Consider the following 19,593-nt stretch of genomic DNA (forward strand, 5'->3'; position numbering starts at 1 on the left):
TTGGACAAAGATGCCGACATTTAAAAAGCTGTATACAAATAAGAACAAAGTCCAAACAAGGACTGCAAGTACTGTTCTGACACAATGTGGAAATAGATGAAGACCTGATGCAGAATTTAAATCATACTGCACTCTACCTTACGTACTAAGAATTTTTAACACTGAAGTTACAGTGCTTCTGCATCTACCCGAAGACTTAAGAGTTGGCCTTCCATCTTGCTTCCCCTCTTCTTGCTTCTGGCTCATTTTTAATATAGATTAAAAGATTAAACCCGCATACCACTTTACCTTTTGAATACACTTTGCAAGATCAAAGGGTAATATTACACCTTCGTAACTGCTTCTCTAATAGTAAGCCAAGTTCATCGTTACAGAAATTTAATATCTGTATTTAAAAGTTCTGGTTTAATACCATATTTCACAAGAGATTTAGTTTTTTCAGGGAATTGCTAACATAGAATCAATTCTATTTTTACAAAAAGTAGTGAGAGAAGAAATAATTTCTGGGGAAAAAAAAAAATTAAACATCAAGTTTTAAATTCTTACAGTACATAGGCTTCCCAAAACTGTCACGCTTCCCAAATCTGTCATCCACTACAGATTCAGCTGCATATTCCACTTTGAGATAGATCTAACAGATACTATAGCTTCTAATACATTTTGTAAATAGTATATTAAAACTCTAAACTTGCACTTTTATAAAGTATAGCCACAAAACACATCTTACTTGAAGGAACTTCGCTATCAATTCAATTCCTTCTGTGTCTAACCTAAAAAGAAAGATATTTTAAAAAATTAAAAGTTATTGAACTATATTTACAAAAGCAAATCTGCAAAGAAACTTACTTCACTAAATGATATCAAACCTAATTAAACATGGAAACGCTTTCACCTAAACAGCTTTTCTGCATGTTAATGTATATACATACAAGTACCAACACCTCAGAACAAGACTATTTGGAAAACACCAGGGACAGACAAATCCTGAGCTTTAGATTGTGTCCTTCTAGTAAATGAGTAGTGTTAGGCTTTAAAAAAAAAGTTTTTTTGCTGAAATAGATGATCCAGGTCAATCTAGTAAATCACAATGTTAGATCTTTTTCTTCAGAGTCAATTAAAAAATGTTGTAGTCTTTGTTATAAAGTTTATTTATAATAACTGTGCAGACCCTTCAAATTCCTCATAAACAGAATGATTTCAAGAGACTGCTCAAGGAAACCTTGCCATTTTAACAATGGGCCTATTATATAACAGAAGAGAATTTGGGTTATTTAGGAAGTGCTGTGTGAGTACTCCTACTATGCAGGCATTATTAATCGGAGTTTAAAGTTCTATAGGTCATTAAGGAGCTGAGGTACCTTAAATGATACTAGACAAAGTAATTGCATATTATGCGATAACCACGATTATGCTTTGCATTACTGTCTGCTCACAATAACACAACTCATGTGTAGTTTTCCAGCGTTTAGTAGCATATCGTAGTTGGAAACATGTTCACATTTACAAATATGCAAAGCCACAGGGATGCATATTTTCTATCAATAAAACACAAAGTACCTTGGTGCATGGTTGATGAGGGGTTGTGGTTTATACTTAGGAAAGTTGTAGTTTCTAAATTCATCACTGGAAGAAATGCCTGGCCATGTTTCTTGACATGGGGTTCCTGCATTTAAAAAAAGCAAAAAATTCAACTTAAAAAATTGTAAAGAAACAACTTTGACATAAATAAGCATTTAATCCTGTAATTTAAACAGGAAAGAAAGAAAAAAAAAAAACAATGAGTCTTATGTTGTACAAACTCAGCTGTGCACTCAGCTCAATCACTCATCATCATCAGGAGTACACTCATTCACCTTAATTATAATGCAATATAAAATATCATTATTTATAGATAAAGACCTACAGTTCTTGTGGAAAAAGTGCTTAGAAGAACAAACATGTAGCATTAACATTACTGCTAAAAGTATCCATTTACCCAGAAGTCTGAAAATTAAGTGCAGTTCATCTTCAACAGTCGAACCAGGAAAAAGAGGCCTTCCTGATGCCATTTCAAAAAATATGCATCCAACGCCCCTTTATAAAAACAGAGAAAAAGATAAATCAGAAACAATCCAACAATTTAAGCTTTCAGCTCTTAAAGACTTCTGTGATTTCTCTTCAACTAAAACAAACTTAAATTAGTTGTTAGCCACACGCTGCTATTAAAAATAGTTTTCAAAGATATGTAACAACAAAAGAACTAAGAAAGACTAAACAAAACCTATGTCATAGCTATATTACATGCTCTTCCTTCAGATGTCAAGTTTATCAACTGTATTAAAATTCATAGTAAAATGCCACGTTATCACATCATTAGGAGAACGTTTGGTTTTTTTCGCTAACACTGTGGGCCTAATGACTGCTTACTCTAAGCAATGAAAAGGTACTCTGCATTTTCAGCGAGAAATAATAGCATCTTCCCTGTCTGCTAATCCTTCCTCTAAAAATCTAACTCAGTTGTAGCCTTCAAAAATTCAAAGGATGAGTATTTGAATGCTACTATATAGTAATAAAGAGTTGACATTTTTTCAACTTGACTGAAAATAAAAATTTAAATTAGACAAAGCTATACAAACCACATGTCAATTTGAGTTGAATACTCTGAAGATCCAAGGAGAACATCAGGTGGTCTGTACCATAACGTGACAACTTCATTGGAATAGGTCTTTGTAGGAACAGACTTCGCTCTAGCCAATCCTTGATAAAAAGGGAAATAAAAAGTCATGTGCAACTCACTCCTATAAATTTCATTAAAACAACAAAGCATTAGATCAATATGACTCCTCCCCCCGTGAAAACCCTTCCACACTATTTCCATTTGAGAATTATGTTGCAAAAGGCAGAAGGCAACAAATGAATAATGAAACGGTGGAAACAGACCACATCAGTGTAGGATGAACAGGGGTTTTCCATCCTAACACTGTCAGTTTGTCAGTAGTATCTTCAATAAAATTTAGGTCTATCATGTTAGATGCAATCTTCTGAGTAACTTTCATCCACGCACAAGGGGAAAACACAGCGGTAGCACAACTTTCAAAGGACCTTCCTGAGATAGAAGATAATGGGAAACTGTGAATGCCCCACTCTACTCGGAATCCCAAAGGAACCTGGTGTATCAGTGATGAAGTAACACCTGACAATTTAGTACATGGACAGACCCCTTCTCTCTCCCATCATGGTTACTCTGCTTTGGAGTGACTGTGGAGCGTTAGGAAAAGCAACTTGAGCTCCACCTCAAGGATCTGACTAAGCGTCCAATTCAAAGGAAGCTGTAAGAATAGTTGCAAACCACAAGTCAAGCCACAATATTACCTATACACTTATTACTTTGATTACTAATATCGCGTAAAAGGGTGACTCTCATTTTCCATCTGAGAATGCACAAATTCACTACACACCCAATGTTCTCATCTTTCCTTTAAGAGGAAAGATATCTCTCTCCTGCCAAGTGAAGAAAATACTTATTACAGAATAATTTCAGGCCATACCAAAGTCTGCAAGCTTCAGTTCTCCTTTCTCATTAATTAGTAGATTTTGTGGCTTCAAATCTCGATGTAATACCTTTCTCCTATGACAGTATGCCAAACCACGAAGAATCTGGTATAAAAATAGCTACAAAAGAGAACATTTATATAAATTAGACTAAAAATGTTAATCCACAGATTACATGACTGTAACAGCCCATTTGGGCACTGCAGAGTTAAGTCTCTGTACTGTAAGCAGGACAAAAATACTTCTCAAAAAGTTATTTTTCCATATGAACACATTCTGAACATCTTCATTATTGTTTATAGAGTTAAAATCCCTTTATGCTAATGCACTCCTTTAACGCCATACTTTACAACAAAGATTTTAAGAGCAGTTTGTTCTGCTTAACTGAAGAGAACCACAGGGCTGTTTATTTTTACGTAAGCATTTACCAGTGCTCTTCCCCACACTAATGTCTTTAAAGGTAAGTGACTATCCTCAAGTTCCCTTCTGCCACAGGATCCCTTCTGAAAATGCAGCTCTGCATCCTTTCTGTCCAATTGTGCAAAAATATGTAAAGAACGTTTTAGCGTGCTATTGGAAAAATACACTTGGATTCACAAGCTCACAAAACATGCAGAAATGGGGAAATGAGGATACTAAAACAGCCCAACTGCCTCTGGCATTTATATTCACCCCCTCACTTTGACACACACAGGTTTATTTTAGTCCTTTGGAACAGCAAGCCGAGCAAGCAACTTCAGTCATGCATATTAATGCTGCACATATATAGACACAGAAGTAGAAAGGGATGAAGCAAGGTTTAGCAGAGGGCAGCCAAGCAAGTTTACTATATCACTGCATTAAGAACTACTATTTTGCAGTTTCTGTATCTATAAAGGGCCTGATCTTAAACACGGGACTTCTGGGTAGCTGTTGCTGGCATTTACCCCACAACAGTCCTCAGTCAGTACAGGTGATCAAACGTACAAGTAAAAAATGTAGAGCATTACAGAAAGCAATGTTTACCAATGTGACAAATACAGCATGTAATAGGACTTCTGAGGAGAAATGCTAGAATGTTTTTATATGACCATTTTCTAACACATCAGTTTATTTTTGTACCAGGTGACACCACCAAATTCTTTTTCCTAAACTGGACAAATACACAGCAGGCGTGGTTTACATCCATCTGTTCTCAGTCTGCTTACGTGGGATATATCTGTTCTAGAAAAAAAGGAACTGGGATGAAGTTTCTTCTTTCCTTCTTTCTTTTTCAAAGAGCAGAATGAGAAGCAACAAGTTTTGTTTCATCTACTCATGTCCATACAGTTACAGGGGTAGTCAGTCCCAAGTAATATTAACAGGACTGCTGTGGAAATCGATAGCCATTTTTAGCGTGCACTGGTACTGCAAGGATTAGTCAAGAAGGCAAAGCAGACTATTCTACAGAAATTGTGCATCTTCACCACAGCTGGCAGGGATCCTTTTGGAAATCCACAGGATGACATGTATTAGCTCGAAATTTTGTTTGAAACAGTAATACCTGCAGACATCTCACACATCTTCACATTATACGTCTTCATTTTGTTAAAACTCAAAAAACCTAGGCTTACCTGAGGAATGTGAGGAGACGGATGACAGTGAGGTCTCTCAAACGTTAATAATGACCCAACTCCCCCAGTTATTGTAAGGTAAGCACCTACAGCTACCACAGTTAAGCAGCTGTTCTGACTTCCCAGTGCCAAAGGTACTGACTGTATAAATCTGCTCTTAGAGCACAGCTTAAATCATAGGCAAACAGGGAAAAACACTTCCTCTGCTTAGCTGAGATTACCACAAGCAGATTCTGCTTGTTCTCTAACTGCACTTACTACAGGAGTCAGTTTCCCACTTACAGCTTTTCTTCATTTTTTTTTAAGCTTAAAGCACTACTTATTAACTTGTAGTTAATTAAAAACACAAGCATAATTATGTTTTTTGTTGTCTCTCTGCAGTAGAAACAAATTACAGAATTTCCCTTTGTAGGCTTTCAAAGGAAACAAAAAGAGTAGGTTAAGGGCAGGTGTCTTTCCCTAGAGATACTTACTGCAACGTGACAACAGAATAGAAGAAAAAGCTATCCAAACAGTAACCAATATCTAAGACTGAATCCCATACACAATTCAACTAAGAACAGATTTCTCAACATGCAACTAAGCCAAAACCAAGGATGACAGCTCTACTGGAATGCACACAAAACTCATCACTTCACAGTATTTAGTACATTGTGTTGTCAACCACATTTGCGCCATGTGCTGCTGTATAAGAATAAAAGTAATTTTCCCACCATTCGTGCACACTCATTGTTTTGCCCTTTAGGATCACAGCTTAAAGTTAATTTTTTTCCGGAAGAGTTTGTCAAACACATCTACCTTATATGAATTACATATGGCTTAATGAAGAGGTTTTGAAGGTACAGTCCAGCACGGGCTGCAACACAGCAGGGCGCTACTGGTAACCCAGCCTCCTTGGACAACTTCACTCATTTCAAGGTATTACTGTCCTCTGTTTGGAATCTTGTTTGTAAAGCCATAAGTACTAAAGAATATAAACAGTTATTCCAGTTTTCCAAGTCAAAACCTGCTTGTTACAAGAGGTAACACTTGAACCTGAGTTAGTTTCAGCAGGCCAGCTTGGAAATTCAGTCACTTGACCTGGCCACAGCCATAGTTAAAAGCAACAGACAATTAAACCTTAAAGAAAATAATTTCTATTTCATTACTAATGGAAAGATGAGCATCACTCATTCTTAAATAGGTATTATTAATTCCTTACTTGTGTGGTAGGCAGTGGCATCCAAACCCACATTCATGATTGAGGCTACATTTTCCTCAGTGTGCATATATAAATTTTATTTGAGGATATACCAAAATACAGACTTAACTTAATAAATGAGTATAAAATAATGGAAGGACATGAAGAGGTCAAAAGACTTATGAATGTATTGGTTTTTTAGGAAGTTTTAAATTTTAAATATGTAACTTCAGAGAATGAAAACATATGAAGTTACATAATCTCCTGTTTTCAGTGCTTTAAATACTTAAAAGTCATCAAAACCAAAAAGAAAGACTCCATCTGATGTCAAGTGTAGAAAAGCCAGGCCCAAAGGTCAAAAAGGAAGCTAAATTTCTTAATTTATTTTTTTTTAAAAAGTGCTAAACCATATAGCTTCTCATCATTAAGTTCTCTGAAATTCTTAGAGCAGAGAAAGCTGGAAGACAGCCACTGTCATTGAAAACACTCACCTTTACATTGTGCATGCTCATGATGTTACCACAGTCATCCATGTACTGCTTCAGATCCTTATCCTGTCAAAACACCATCATCATTGTTCAGTAAAATTGAGGAGAACAGATTAGGTGAATATTATTTATTGTTAGAACGGAAATAATTCACCAGAAAACTGAATTTTCTGCAAAATATGTTCAATAACAAAAAAACCTAAAAGCCTGAACATGCAAAAATCTCAGGCTTTCCAGAGGCTATAAATACCCGTTTTCCAGTAAGCTGCATCATCTCAGACAACATTATTTGTTACTGCCTTCTCCATCATCTTGTGTGCACCACAGTATTTTATGGAATTGCTACAGTCTCCACTTACGTTGGAAGTAAAGAGTTTTTTTCATCCCTCTTATTATGCTTATGTATTCCAGCATATTATACAAAAAATATAATTAGGTTAAGCTTCAGTGAGAAAGTGAAAAGTCTACAATGGAAGAGGCAAGCAAGTGATGTATGCAATTGTGGACACTTGCTTGAAAAGGTTGTTACGAAAAGATGGAATGTATTGTTTGCTTCAAAGTATGCTTTTTTCCTTAGCTAACTTGCGAGAGTTGCATCATAACAGAAAAGTATCATTTGAATAATAGTGTGATTATCCTTTTTTACAGTGAATGATTTCAGTACAAGTAGATGGTTTGCTCAGGTAGATCACCACTAACTGCTATTAATGAAATTCTGAAATGATTGGAACAGTATTTACTAATTTACAGCAATTTAAGAACTGAATACACTGTTCTCATTTTCAGCTGAATGATTCTAGATGCAGGAGAAAACTGTAACAGTCCCAGTATTTTTAAAAAGGGTACAGAATTTTGTTATGTCTGTGTTACTTAGAAACAATAAACCGAATGTAAAGCTCGCTAGCTGTTTAAGCACTTACCAGATATTCAAAAACAAGAGTCAAAGACTTGTCTGTGTGTACAATATCGTGTAATGTAACAATATTTGCATGCTTCAGATCTTTTAATAATGATACTGCAAAAGAGAATTGTAAGTATAAAATAAATAAATGCAAAACACAGGAGCAGTACATGCATTTCTAGCACACTCATACATATAAGCTACTTTTTAATTAAAAAGCTATTTTTAAGAACACAATACTCATATAGATTAAGTTAATAAGATAGGTATTTAATCAAAACACCAAACAGACATTGGAGTAACAAACTGTAAATATTTCCTAAATTATATATTTCAGACAGAAGTAGTCATTTGTTAAAACGTATTCTGAATCCCTGAAAATTACTCACTATTAATAATCCAATATGAAATCATCCATTTATAACACTGCATTTGAGAACACAACCACCCACCATAAAGTAAATAAATTTGAAACACTAACTCTTAATATGTCTAGACTAAAATTTTCCTCATCAAAACTAATACCAATTTCATTACTCTCCCATGCAGCCTACGTTTTTCCATGTACCAACAGTACTTTTGTCAAAAAAACCCCTAGAAGTATGTGAAATTCTAAGTAGTAAAAAAAAAAAAAAAAGCTATCACCTTCTCTTATGGCAGTGCATGGTGCTCCCTCTTCATGTTCCAGGCGGATTTCTTTCAGAGCTACCAGGTTCTCTGTCAATTTACTTCTCCCCTTATACACTGTTGCGTAAGTACCCTACAAAATGGAAAAAGAAGAAAACTCTTACAAATTGTTCCCTCATTTAGTGATAAGTTAAAAAAGAAAATATAAACTTCTAAGGTTCTAAAAGGTTTCATTTTGGATATGAATAGTTTTTACGTTGTCTTCTTTTGATATATGTAAAACTACAAAAATATTTTGTAAGCACAGGTCTGAACACACAGAAGACACCAGGGATGTGTATACTTAACAGCTCTGAAAATTACACGGAAAGCTATACACCATATGGCTACCGAAGAAGTCAGATCAGGTAGCGTACTGTTCACTGCTGGGATCATTTACCCTTTTGCAAGTCTCTATTTGATTAAAACTAGCTCAGGTATCTCTACACTGCGCTGCAGTTATGTTTTGCTTATTCTATATGCATAGATCATTTGTGTGGTGCTGACATTGTTACACATGATGAATATGTTTGGTTTACTGAAAAGATAAATTCAATGGGTATTTTGAGGGATATGGAGATTTTCAGTTAACAGTTATATAAAATTTTACATAAGACATTATCATCAAAGCAGTAATCATTTCAAAAGAAAGCTACACATACCTCTCCAAGCTTTTCTAATTTGATATAGGTTTCCATTTTTCCAAATCCAATTTCTGACTGCAATGAAAAGAAATGGAAAATCAATCACTAAGACTCAATACTTTATACATCATTTAATCAGCAAGCTAAACTTTGTTTCAGAAAAATACCTGGTAGTACTTGACCAAACACCACACAATTCTGCCATTTTAAGAACAATTTAGCATATTATGATATAAATGCGTCCCAGCATCCAAGCCTAATGCTCAGCTTGTTCACCAGCCTACTGTGTGTCCTGGAAGGACTATGTACTGAGTTACACTCGGCCCAAAACCCCACTTGACCCTACCTCCTACTTAGGTCTTCTCCACTCTTCTGATCTGATCACTGCTAATGAGGTTGTTACAGCTTAAAGCACAGAAGTAATCTCAAACTATTCCATCCTTTCTCTTGCTCAGCATAACCACATGCTGCTGCTTCTTTCTAAACAACTTATTTGCTACGTTCAACATCTCAGCTCCAGGTTTCCTCTCCCATTCTGACCTCTCAATGCTTTTCAGTCTAAAACTCTGCCAGTAAAATCCCTAAACATCAGTCCTCCACAAGCCTCGGCTTTGTCTCAACAATTTACATTTCGTGGCTCATAACTTCAAGTTTTTGTGTATTTTACTTGAACCTATTCACCTTCTCTTTTTTTCGCCACCAACTTGGCTCTGCAATGCAAGCCAGGAGGGTTTGCCTGCCTACCTAACACTGTTTTCTGAAGACTGCAAGATCATTACTCTTTTCCTGTTCAAATCCACTGCTACTCTCATATTGAATACAGTTATCTCTTACAGTTATTTTTATGTAAGACCACTGTCAATTCCAGCAAAGCTTTATATTGTTCTTACAGCGTAAAGAATGCTGTAAGTAGACATGTAAAACACGTCAACTTGTAAACCAATTTACAAAGTGCGTATAGCCTGTATCCTGTCAAACCCCCAAATCCATAAGCTTCATGGGGTTTTGCTTTACTGACAACTGAACATACACTAAGACCAAAAAGCCAGGTTGTCCTCCCTACCATCACCACATCCTTCCACTTCCAAAATAGCTCTCCACTTGCTCTTTCTTCCTAAGAAACAATACTGTGTCCCCAGACTGGCTTCAGCACCTATGTCCACAAGTCAGAACATGTTGATTTGCTCCTAAAATCTGATGGATATTAAAATTGTATGTTATTTCATGGTAACACAGTCTAACATAAACACTGCTGACTGTATTCAGTTTGGCAACAATATAATATGAAGGTATACTAAGAACAGTTGGATTAATACTTAATTTTCAGAACACATGCATGAAAACACATCTGAAGTAAGTGTAAGATCTTGTCTGTAAACAATTTAACATACCTAAAAGAAAAAACAGGCACATCATGATGTTAACATAGTATTAAGAGTAACTCTGCTTTATTAATTTAGTGTTAGAATTGAAATGTTTTAAAACTGCATAAGGATACTGTAGCATGAAGCATGTTTAGGAGCTTGTTGAAACCAAGCTGTTTATGCCGAAATACAAGCAAAGTTGATATTTGACAACTCTTATAACTCCAGTGAGATTTTAAGCATACCACTGATATAGATACAATGTTAGTAAAATAAATATTATGCTTCCAAAGTGCATTTTGGCCTACTTAAACAAACATATCTTGAAGTGAGTATTAGATTAGAGAATTAAGAAGATAGGCTGCTTAGTTTACAGGAGAAACCAAAGGAGAACTCATAGCCATGGGCCTTGTTATTGCCAGATGGTCTGGAATACAACTTAAAAGTCTGATTTCTAAGAAACGTCGTTGTTGTTCATCAAGACTAATAAACTCAGTATCTTCTTTAGACAATAAAATCATACAATATTTCCTACATACAGAGGACAGATATTCTTCATGACCTGCCTTTCAATGTGTTTAATTTTTTAATCACATTTTGGCTGCCTACCACTCATAAGAAAAACTAATTTTTACATTCCTCAAGGTAAGATCAATTTCGTTTTTCCTTCAAAATAATTTCTGAACTACTTAATTTTTTTCTGCAATACACATCTGTATCTTGACTTATACAGAGATACTGATGCACCATATTTATGGTCTCTTACTTCTAATGGCTGGTGCATAAAAGAGTTACACCTATGCTACTGTGCATGCAAAACTGCACACGTACACACAAAATACAATTACCGTAAAAGCTAATTTTTTTCTTGTATTTCAAAGAAAACCACCAGACCTAAAGTAGAACAAGTCCTCACTTGATACTTTTTATAGCCTTCTTCCTTCAGTTCCTACTAAGCCTTGAAAAGAGACATGCCTTTGAAGCAGAGCACAATATTCATATATTGTAATTAACAGTCTGCTAGAAAGCTTTCAATGACAATCTCAGAATAATGAGTCCTTGAATTTCTTTTTTTTTAAAGGTTACTCTGAAATCATGAAAGGACAATGCAGCAGATGTATGCCTGCATACCACCGCACCGCTCACAGGTTTCATTTTGGACTTTTAAAAACACTTTCAGGGCTTAAAAGGCAAAACAAAACAACCTTGTCACAGGAAGCTGATTCCATACACACACCATATTCATTAGAGGGCACTGTTTTTCTGTCTGTTTTCTAGAAGGTAAAGAGGACAGAACTTCAGCTGCTCTCAGGGCTCAACGTAAAATGAGCAAGGGGATTTAGATATACAGGAAAATCCCCCCAGCACTCAAATACTGTATTCCACCAAAAAGGTTCTACTGCAAAAGGACTTCACCAGCGTCTGAAAAGAGAGGGTTTGGGGAAGTCTATTCCTCAGTTCAGTGCTACATCAGTAACTACGTGGTTAATGAGCTACAAAATTCTGGCACAAATATTTAAGCTTGCTACGTTATTATTACTTCCAGTGCTTTGATCCAATCTTTTTCTTCTTTTAATACTGTTCTTGTAAAAGGCAACATGCAGATCACAGCTTTAGTCTAGCACACTAAATTGATTTTTTCAGGGGAAAAATACATGATGAAACTCAACCATTGCTTTATTATAGACATTGTTAATTCACAAAGAATAAAACAAAAGGTATTTCACAGTTAATAAAATTAATTCACTACATGTACTTTCATATTTATTTTTCAGCAAAAGAGCCATTAAATCAAGAAAACAAAGAACAAAGTGGATTTCATAAACCTATCCAGTTTTTCTCTGTAAAGAATTTCTCACCAATTCATTTGCTCAGGAAGTCAGTAATGGCCTAGCAATTCTTTAAGACCTTGATTAAGAAAGCTAATAGAGCAAATTAAGATTGAAATGTAGCAATTTCTGTAAAAATAAGACAATAATGGGTTTTTGGACTATTTCAGGGATGTGCATATTTTATATGAGTATCCAAGATTTCTAGCATTTATAATTACAGTACAGGAATCCTCATTCCACCTTGTCCAAGGAAAAGGCTGTTTTTAAAATAACCCAATAATGTAAAAAGGAATATGTGAATTTATTCATTCATTCTCTTAGGAATTCACATATGCTTTAAAAAAAAAACAAAACCAAAAACCAAACCCAACTATCATCTCAACAGCAATTTTGAGAAGGAAAATTTGTTATCACATACAAAAAGAACAGTGAGGAGGACCTGTCTTCATATTATGCTGCTTTAGGGCCTTCCTACTATATCACATGAGAGCCCCAGCCTTGACCTAAGACTATGGGGCCAATTTGCTCAAACAGATCATTGCTGCTCTAAAAAGCCAAAGGATTTAAGTAGGCACTTTGGGAGTTGAGTTTAGCCACTGATTTCAATGGGTCAAGACCTTCACTGAGAAATGACATGGCCAAGTTTGCAGAAGAAAAGTGAAAGAAAGGGTGAAATTCTTTAGTGGATTTTGACAGGTGCACACTGAAGTTCAGGATATAAAGGCCAAGGTATAAATGAAGCTAAATCATACCTATGGTATACAGACATCTGCATTAAATGGAATCTGAAGATCCGAGAGGTTGGTTTAGCAAGGCAGATGCATTACACTTACTAGTGATGCTCTACGAGAACGTCGACTCATTGGCTGATCAAACGGCGGGCTGTTAATCTGCAACTTTTCAAGATAGCCATCGGGTATCCTGATGTCAGCAGGCAGGGACAAGCGCTTGTTCAAATCCTGCAGTAAATAACGTTAAAAAGAGAAGGGTCAAGTATAATTCAGAATTTCCTGTAACATCTTTTAATACTTGTAGTGTTACTGTTTTTACAGTGTTACTATTTAAAACTGAAATATTTATATGAACAAAAAATAAGTAATCTCACAGAAATTGTTTTAAAGGCATATTCTCTTCTAATAATAGTTCAAATTGCTTAGGTTAAATATAGTAATTGCTTTACAAAATCATTACTCTAACAAAAGGAACGAAATATTAAAATGCAATTAATTACATTGTGGATAAATGTATTCAGTTTACTTGAATACTTACACATGCCTGGAATACCAGACACTGAGAATTCAGAGGCTGGTAAATACGTTTCTTTTCATATAGTAATTACCTTAGAATAACAAGAGATCTTCACGATTCAAAATACATCATCCTCTCCTTCTCTGACTACTAAAAGTTATAAACTTGCTTCAATTTCCCTTTTTCCAGCCTTACAAAACAGAATCACTTCATTATTAGAGCTGAACTATTACAAATGTTAATACATTTTTCTATTTCAAACTCTTTACTACAGGATCTTTAGAAAACCAAAGTGCCATTATGTAAAAGCAGTTTCCCCTACATCAGATTCTGTTTTTCACCAAGAAGTTTTTCCAACAACATGTATTATTTCCAATATAAGGGGGAAACAATATTACTTCCCCTTTCAGCAACTGTGGGGAGAAAAAAAAAAAAAAAGAAAAGATTTTTTTTGGGGGGACAACTGCACATTTTTACCATTTTTTAAATTTTTAGTTTGGCTTTAAAATAAAATGTGCCAGAAAATGAAATATCAGATATTATCTTTAAGTGGCCAGTCACCACCACAGAGATGAAGGGGCAACATATCCAGACTCACCAAAAAACGGGAAGTAATTTCCAAAACAGCAGGAACTCTTTTTTCAGTAAAGGTAGTCTATCCAAGTAAAGAAAATCATGCTCAGCATCAAACTACACAGTTCACCCCCACAGATTCTACCCTGAAGTTAAGAGGACATCTCTGAAACCGCCACCGTTTTCACACTTCTCTCCAGCAGAAGAGGGACACTCCAGATTTCTGCTGGTGGACCTCAGATGTAATCAATACTGACCTGAGGGCAGTAAGCTCTTCCTGACGTCACCCTCTTCTATCTCACCCATCACCTCCAGCTTTGAATTCTGGGCATCCCAAGCTAACCTGAGCGCTGGCAGCTTCATCCCCATTTGGTTCCCCTCGGGCTTGGCCATGTGTTTCTACTCGTGCCTTTGCAGCAGCTTTGAACTATTTCAGCACGCTAAATCATCGAGAAACTATCCCAGGCGAAGTACAGAGCTTCCTGCCAGCTTTGTGCTCCAAACAGGTTCAGTGTAAGGTCAGACAAGCTCACAGCCTGAACACAGGGCAAGAGAAGCAGCAGGGCAAGCCCGGGAAGCCGGCAGCTAAATTGGCGTAGGCTGCCAAAGAACTGGATCATTACACTTTTCAGGACTTGAGATCTTGGTGGACAACTTGCTAAGTTTTCAGTGTTGATAATGTATTTGAACCATGCGTATGCATGATCCGTACATGCATCTGGAGCAACAGCTGAGCAAATAAATATCAGTTAAAAATATGTATTAAAAAAAAAAAGTAATTTGGCAATTAGTTGAATTTCAGGTAGGACTGAAGTGCTAATATACATCCCCCAGATGACTGATCTCCATACGATATTCACTACAGCCACTGGATACAGGCGGAAATTTTTGGAGAGATGCCAACAAAGCTTTAACTTCTGGCAGCTGACCCTGTTTTCCTTTTGCTCCTCACACCTCCTTAGGTACAGAGCACAAAGTCTGTTAGCTTCTACACTGCTGCACAACATCAGCTTCTTTGCCTAAGTGGAAAAATCAGTGTCTGTATTTCTTATTTTGTGCAGAATTTCTAAATTGTCTTTAAACAAAAGAAGTACTGTTCACATAATGGCAGTTTTGACCAACATTTTGAAGTTCAATTAAAAGAAAACAAAAGGATTCCTTAGTTTTGGCAGCTTCCAATTTCTTTACTAATTTTCAACTTTGGTATTTCAGATTTTGCAAAACATTGGCAATTTTAAAACTGCCCGTGTGGTTTCTGGGAGACTGGAGGAGCTAATTAATTATAACAGGAGCTAGCAATAATCCCTACAGAAAAACAGTATTTTCCACTAAAGAATTTTTGTTCTTTTTGACAGGCCCTGCTAATGCCATTTTTGTAACAGGCAACTCAAATTCAGTGAGGTTAGAGTCATCTGAAAAGCAAAATTTTCTCCCCTACTGAAGAGGGCTTCAGATTATTAAAAATAAATAGATAAAGTCACCCTATAATTTATTGCATTCTTCAGAAAATTCAGGTAGCTCATCAAAACAGATGAGCACAAAGGAAAGAGCTCCATGTTGCTTTAAAGAAAGCAGCTGGATCATCTCCCTGCAGCAGGAAACCATGGAACTGCTGGAACAAGACGGGGATGGCAGGAAGAGGACCAGCCTCTACCCCACCTTCCTATTGTAATCCCACATCTACAGCAGGGCAATTTCCTGACTTTCTTTCTCCTGTTGCTCAAGAACATAAAATAAAGCAGAAATTAGACAAATTCCAAGTCAGCAGAAAAAAAGAGCACCGGGCTGAGCTTTTCAATATAACTTCCTGAACGCAGTAGATATCATCATTATCCTCATACCCCGTGGCAAAATAGCTTTCTCCTACTCCTATCTATTAACTCTACAGCATTGAAACCTGCTGTAGTGCTCTCTCCTTATTGTCCCATAGTGCTTGTTTCACAGTAAGTATTTTAACAGAGTCTGTTTATAGGTATACTGAAATCATGGACTACAACTCAAAGGCTTTATGAAATACTGTCGATTATACCCCAAAGCTCTCCATCTCTATGTTCTCTCCTCCCACAGCACTCATCCTTGGGGCAGCCAAAGTGGTGCTTCACACCTAGCTCCACAGCCTCGAAGAAGCATTTCCGAGAGTACGAATTTGATGGGTATGTAGGAAGGAGGAAGCAAAACCAACCTTTAAGCTGTGATGGCAATTTGAAAATTATGCCATTAACTGTCCACAGCGTGTGCCATCGATAAACATGTACCTCTTTGAAATGGAGAGGAAGAGAAACAAAACAAGTCTAAGATGCTTTACAGCTACTAAGGATTCATTACTCTGGAGTCCAGCTACTGTAAAAACTGGAGATAACAATATTTTAGGTACCAGAAAATATTATAATGGGAGCTGGTTGTAATCCCCTTCCTTCATTCTCAAAAGCCCTGCCTATGCTATTTTTGCAAGAGGCAATTACAACCCCCCCGTGACTTACTTCAGAGATCCATGTGACATCCTCAGCTCTAAACTGAGCTTAAGCTGTAAACTTACATTTGGTGCTCCACAGCGCATAATACAGATACTGTCTGAAGTAACTACGTACTGATGCAAAGGCCAAAATCTATTCCCATTTCAGGAAAAAACCCACAAACAATAGTCTACTTCAATTATACAACAACAACAAGCTTCCCCCCCTCACTCCAACGTCTGTCTTAAAAAAAAAACCCAAAAAACAAACCCCACAAACCACCCCCCTCCCAAACCCACAACACAACCCAAGGGGAAAAGTAGGGAGCAAATTTTTTTCAGGATTGTAGCATCTGTTTTTAATATAATTTCTCTACTTACATTCGTAATATAATGGACAATACCTGACAGTAATCACTCTCTCTTTTCCCCTCAAAAAATATGTATTTAGTGCTAATGTAGATGCCTAAATTTTTGTCATGTTGTAAATAAAACCAAAACACTATCCATTTCCTTAGGGCTGAAGAAAGTTTCTTTTCTGAGAGGAAAACATAATGATTTCATGGAAACTGCAGCAGGTACTTTATAGATTCTTTCCTCCTAACGATCTACACTACTACTGTACTTGCAATACTCACGCATATTTGGCTGTGTTGAAATGTCAATTAAGCCAAGACTTCTTTTTTAAAACTATATATTAAAATTGTTACCTACTAGTCAGAAGCCTTTTATAACACCAATATTTGAAAGATTATATATAAAGTTAGATATATAAAGTCACATATATAAAGTCTTCTTTGTATTATAATTATCCTTTACCTAACTACTTAAAATAGGCAAAATTCAAGGAAGTCACTTAGACTGCAAGCCCAAATACCTAAAAGACAGAAATTACTATGTTTTGTTTGCCTGTACCACCTCAATTCCTCCCAGTTTTTGCAGTAACTGAAGCAACCACCTCTTGGGAAAAGAAAGCAATCGTAATTAAATGCTATACAGCAACACGAAAGGGGACTGATGAGATGTGCATGAGAGAAATAAGCGCAACATTTCCTAGTGGCTAAACAGAAAAAACTGGAAACTAAAATTACCCGAGTTTGATACAGTTGAAAAACACAGTTGATTTAACTGAGACGACGTTAAAAAGAAAAGCAAGAACCCTACCACACACCGACCCATTTTGAGCGTTGAAGACCAGGCAGCCTGCCGACACGTAAGCAAACCCGTTCAGCCGACGGCAGCAAGAGACTCGCTCCCCCGCTGCGGGCTGATCCCGGCGAAGAGCCAAGCCCGCTCCCAGCCCAGCGACGGAAGGATGCCACAGCCACAAACGTCCCCGCTTCTTCTTCTTCGTTCTTTCCCCCCAGCTTCTACCGCCGAGCACCACGTCAGATGGTACGGAATAGCCCTTTTGGCCAGTTGGGGTCGGCCGTCGAGCCCGGGGGAAGCAACCCGTTTCCCGGCTGGCCTTAGCGTGCGAAGCCCAGCGTTGCGTTTGGGTCTAGACGTGGCTGCCATCTCCGCTCCCTCGTGCTGCTGGTGCGACCAGCCCGCTGCAGTCTCGCTCTTGCCGCTTTAGCAGTCGCAAAACCTGCTCTTCCGAACCCCGCGGCTTGCTGCTGTCTCGGCGCGACGCCAGGCTGGAGTGCAAGCCACAGTAGGAAACAGCGATTTTTTAAGAATTTCTAATTCTCTTAAAACCTCTGTGGAATTCCGTGAAACAATGAAAACGACACACTCTGGACAGAGGACTTTGTCCACGCTAATTTCAATGGCCAAGTGAATCTAATGACGTGTTAGCATTTCTCAGAAAAAAAGAAAAGAAAAAAACCCCTTAAACCAAGGAAAATGACTAAAACCAAGAAACCTTTTATAATGGAAACTATTAGCAGGCTGTTAAAAACGCAGGCTGTTACAAGATCCCGCTACAATGCTGTTTAAAGGAAGCAAGTAAAATTAAGGGCAGGACTGAATTTTCCCTACATTCTTTAATTTTTGATACTTAAGATTTTGAGCTTGTCAAAACTACAGAGTTTCATGTCCATTTTTAACACTAATTAATTTTGCACCCCTTTATGAATATCTTAAATTTTTGTTTCATTTTTCTAAAGGTAGTAAATTAGAGTAACTCCCTATGTTATCTTACGTATCCTTTTTTAAACATAACCTGTATAAGTGGTGTACACAGACCCTCAACTATGCAGAGGGAATCTGGGTGCATTCCTTTGTCACTCTTAACAAGCAAAGGATTACTGGAATGCAAAACCTTAGCTTTCAGGGACAACAAAGTACTTCAGGTTAAAGAAACTATCTTTTAGAAAATTAAAATTATAGTATTTTCTTGTATGTCACTTAAGATTTATTTTTCCAAATGAGGTCTGATTTATGAAAAAGCTCTTGTCAATTCATAACATTTTCTAGTTTGATTCTTTTATGGTTATCTTTAGGGTCTACTTACAACAAAATGTATCAGTGTTCAGTAAACGCAGTACTGTTAAATGCTCAAATGCCTACAGTTAACTGTATGTTGCTTAATGAGCTCTTTTTTGATCCAGTTCCAGAATACATTCTGGAGAATACATTCAGGCAGCATTTGCTTTGCTAGGGTAACCAGAATGCTTGTGGCATTTTCCCCCTCCTTCTACAACTCAAAAACACATTTTCTATCCCTATGTGCAATGCTTATTCTCAGTCTTGCTTTATTACTGGTATTACTGGCAGAGAAATGCATACTATTTTTATAATTTGCCTGAAATGACAATCACATTTGTCCTACTCTGCTTGATGGCAGATAAACATTTAAGCACTTGTGACACTAATATCACTTTGTTTTCTGTGGAGATAAACTACCACAACTTGTGCTTATCTTTACCATCTATTTCAAACACTAGCTACAGCAAATGCTCTGGGAAGAGCTACACTTTGTCAAGCCTTTTCTTTCATCTGGCTAGCATCCAACCCTGTTGCTGTAACTTGATGGGGATGTTCTGTCTACCACCGACTACTTATGCTTGGGCACAAGAAAAGGAGGCAGGTGTTTCAACTCAAATTCTGCAGGTCCTGTGAGCTCAGTAATTTAACATTATAAGTAAACAAATATGTCCTCCAAAAAAAAAAAAAAA

The 19,593-nt window shown here is 36.8% G+C and overlaps 1 protein-coding gene across 3 annotated transcripts in view; it reads right to left on the reverse strand.

Moving 5' to 3' along the window:
• Positions 1-19,593, reverse strand: part of CDK17 (cyclin-dependent kinase 17) — a 92,863-nt gene that overhangs the window by 3,128 nt on the left and 70,142 nt on the right. For all 3 annotated transcript variants that reach the window (XM_010561904.1, XM_010561907.1, XM_010561905.1), the window contains 10 exons: positions 13,032-13,157; positions 9,021-9,077; positions 8,338-8,452; positions 7,712-7,806; positions 6,795-6,857; positions 3,528-3,651; positions 2,616-2,736; positions 1,976-2,073; positions 1,558-1,663; positions 728-770 (listed from right to left, as the gene is read on the reverse strand). In XM_010561904.1, coding sequence (XP_010560206.1) covers positions 728-770; positions 1,558-1,663; positions 1,976-2,073; positions 2,616-2,736; positions 3,528-3,651; positions 6,795-6,857; positions 7,712-7,806; positions 8,338-8,452; positions 9,021-9,077; positions 13,032-13,157 — 948 coding nt within the window. The remainder of the gene's footprint in view (positions 1-727; positions 771-1,557; positions 1,664-1,975; positions 2,074-2,615; positions 2,737-3,527; positions 3,652-6,794; positions 6,858-7,711; positions 7,807-8,337; positions 8,453-9,020; positions 9,078-13,031; positions 13,158-19,593) is intronic.

The sequence above is a fragment of the Haliaeetus leucocephalus genome, unplaced genomic scaffold (assembly GCF_000737465.1).
Source record: "Haliaeetus leucocephalus isolate CR32 unplaced genomic scaffold, Haliaeetus_leucocephalus-4.0 Scaffold151, whole genome shotgun sequence".
Taxonomy (NCBI): Eukaryota; Metazoa; Chordata; class Aves; order Accipitriformes; family Accipitridae; genus Haliaeetus; species Haliaeetus leucocephalus.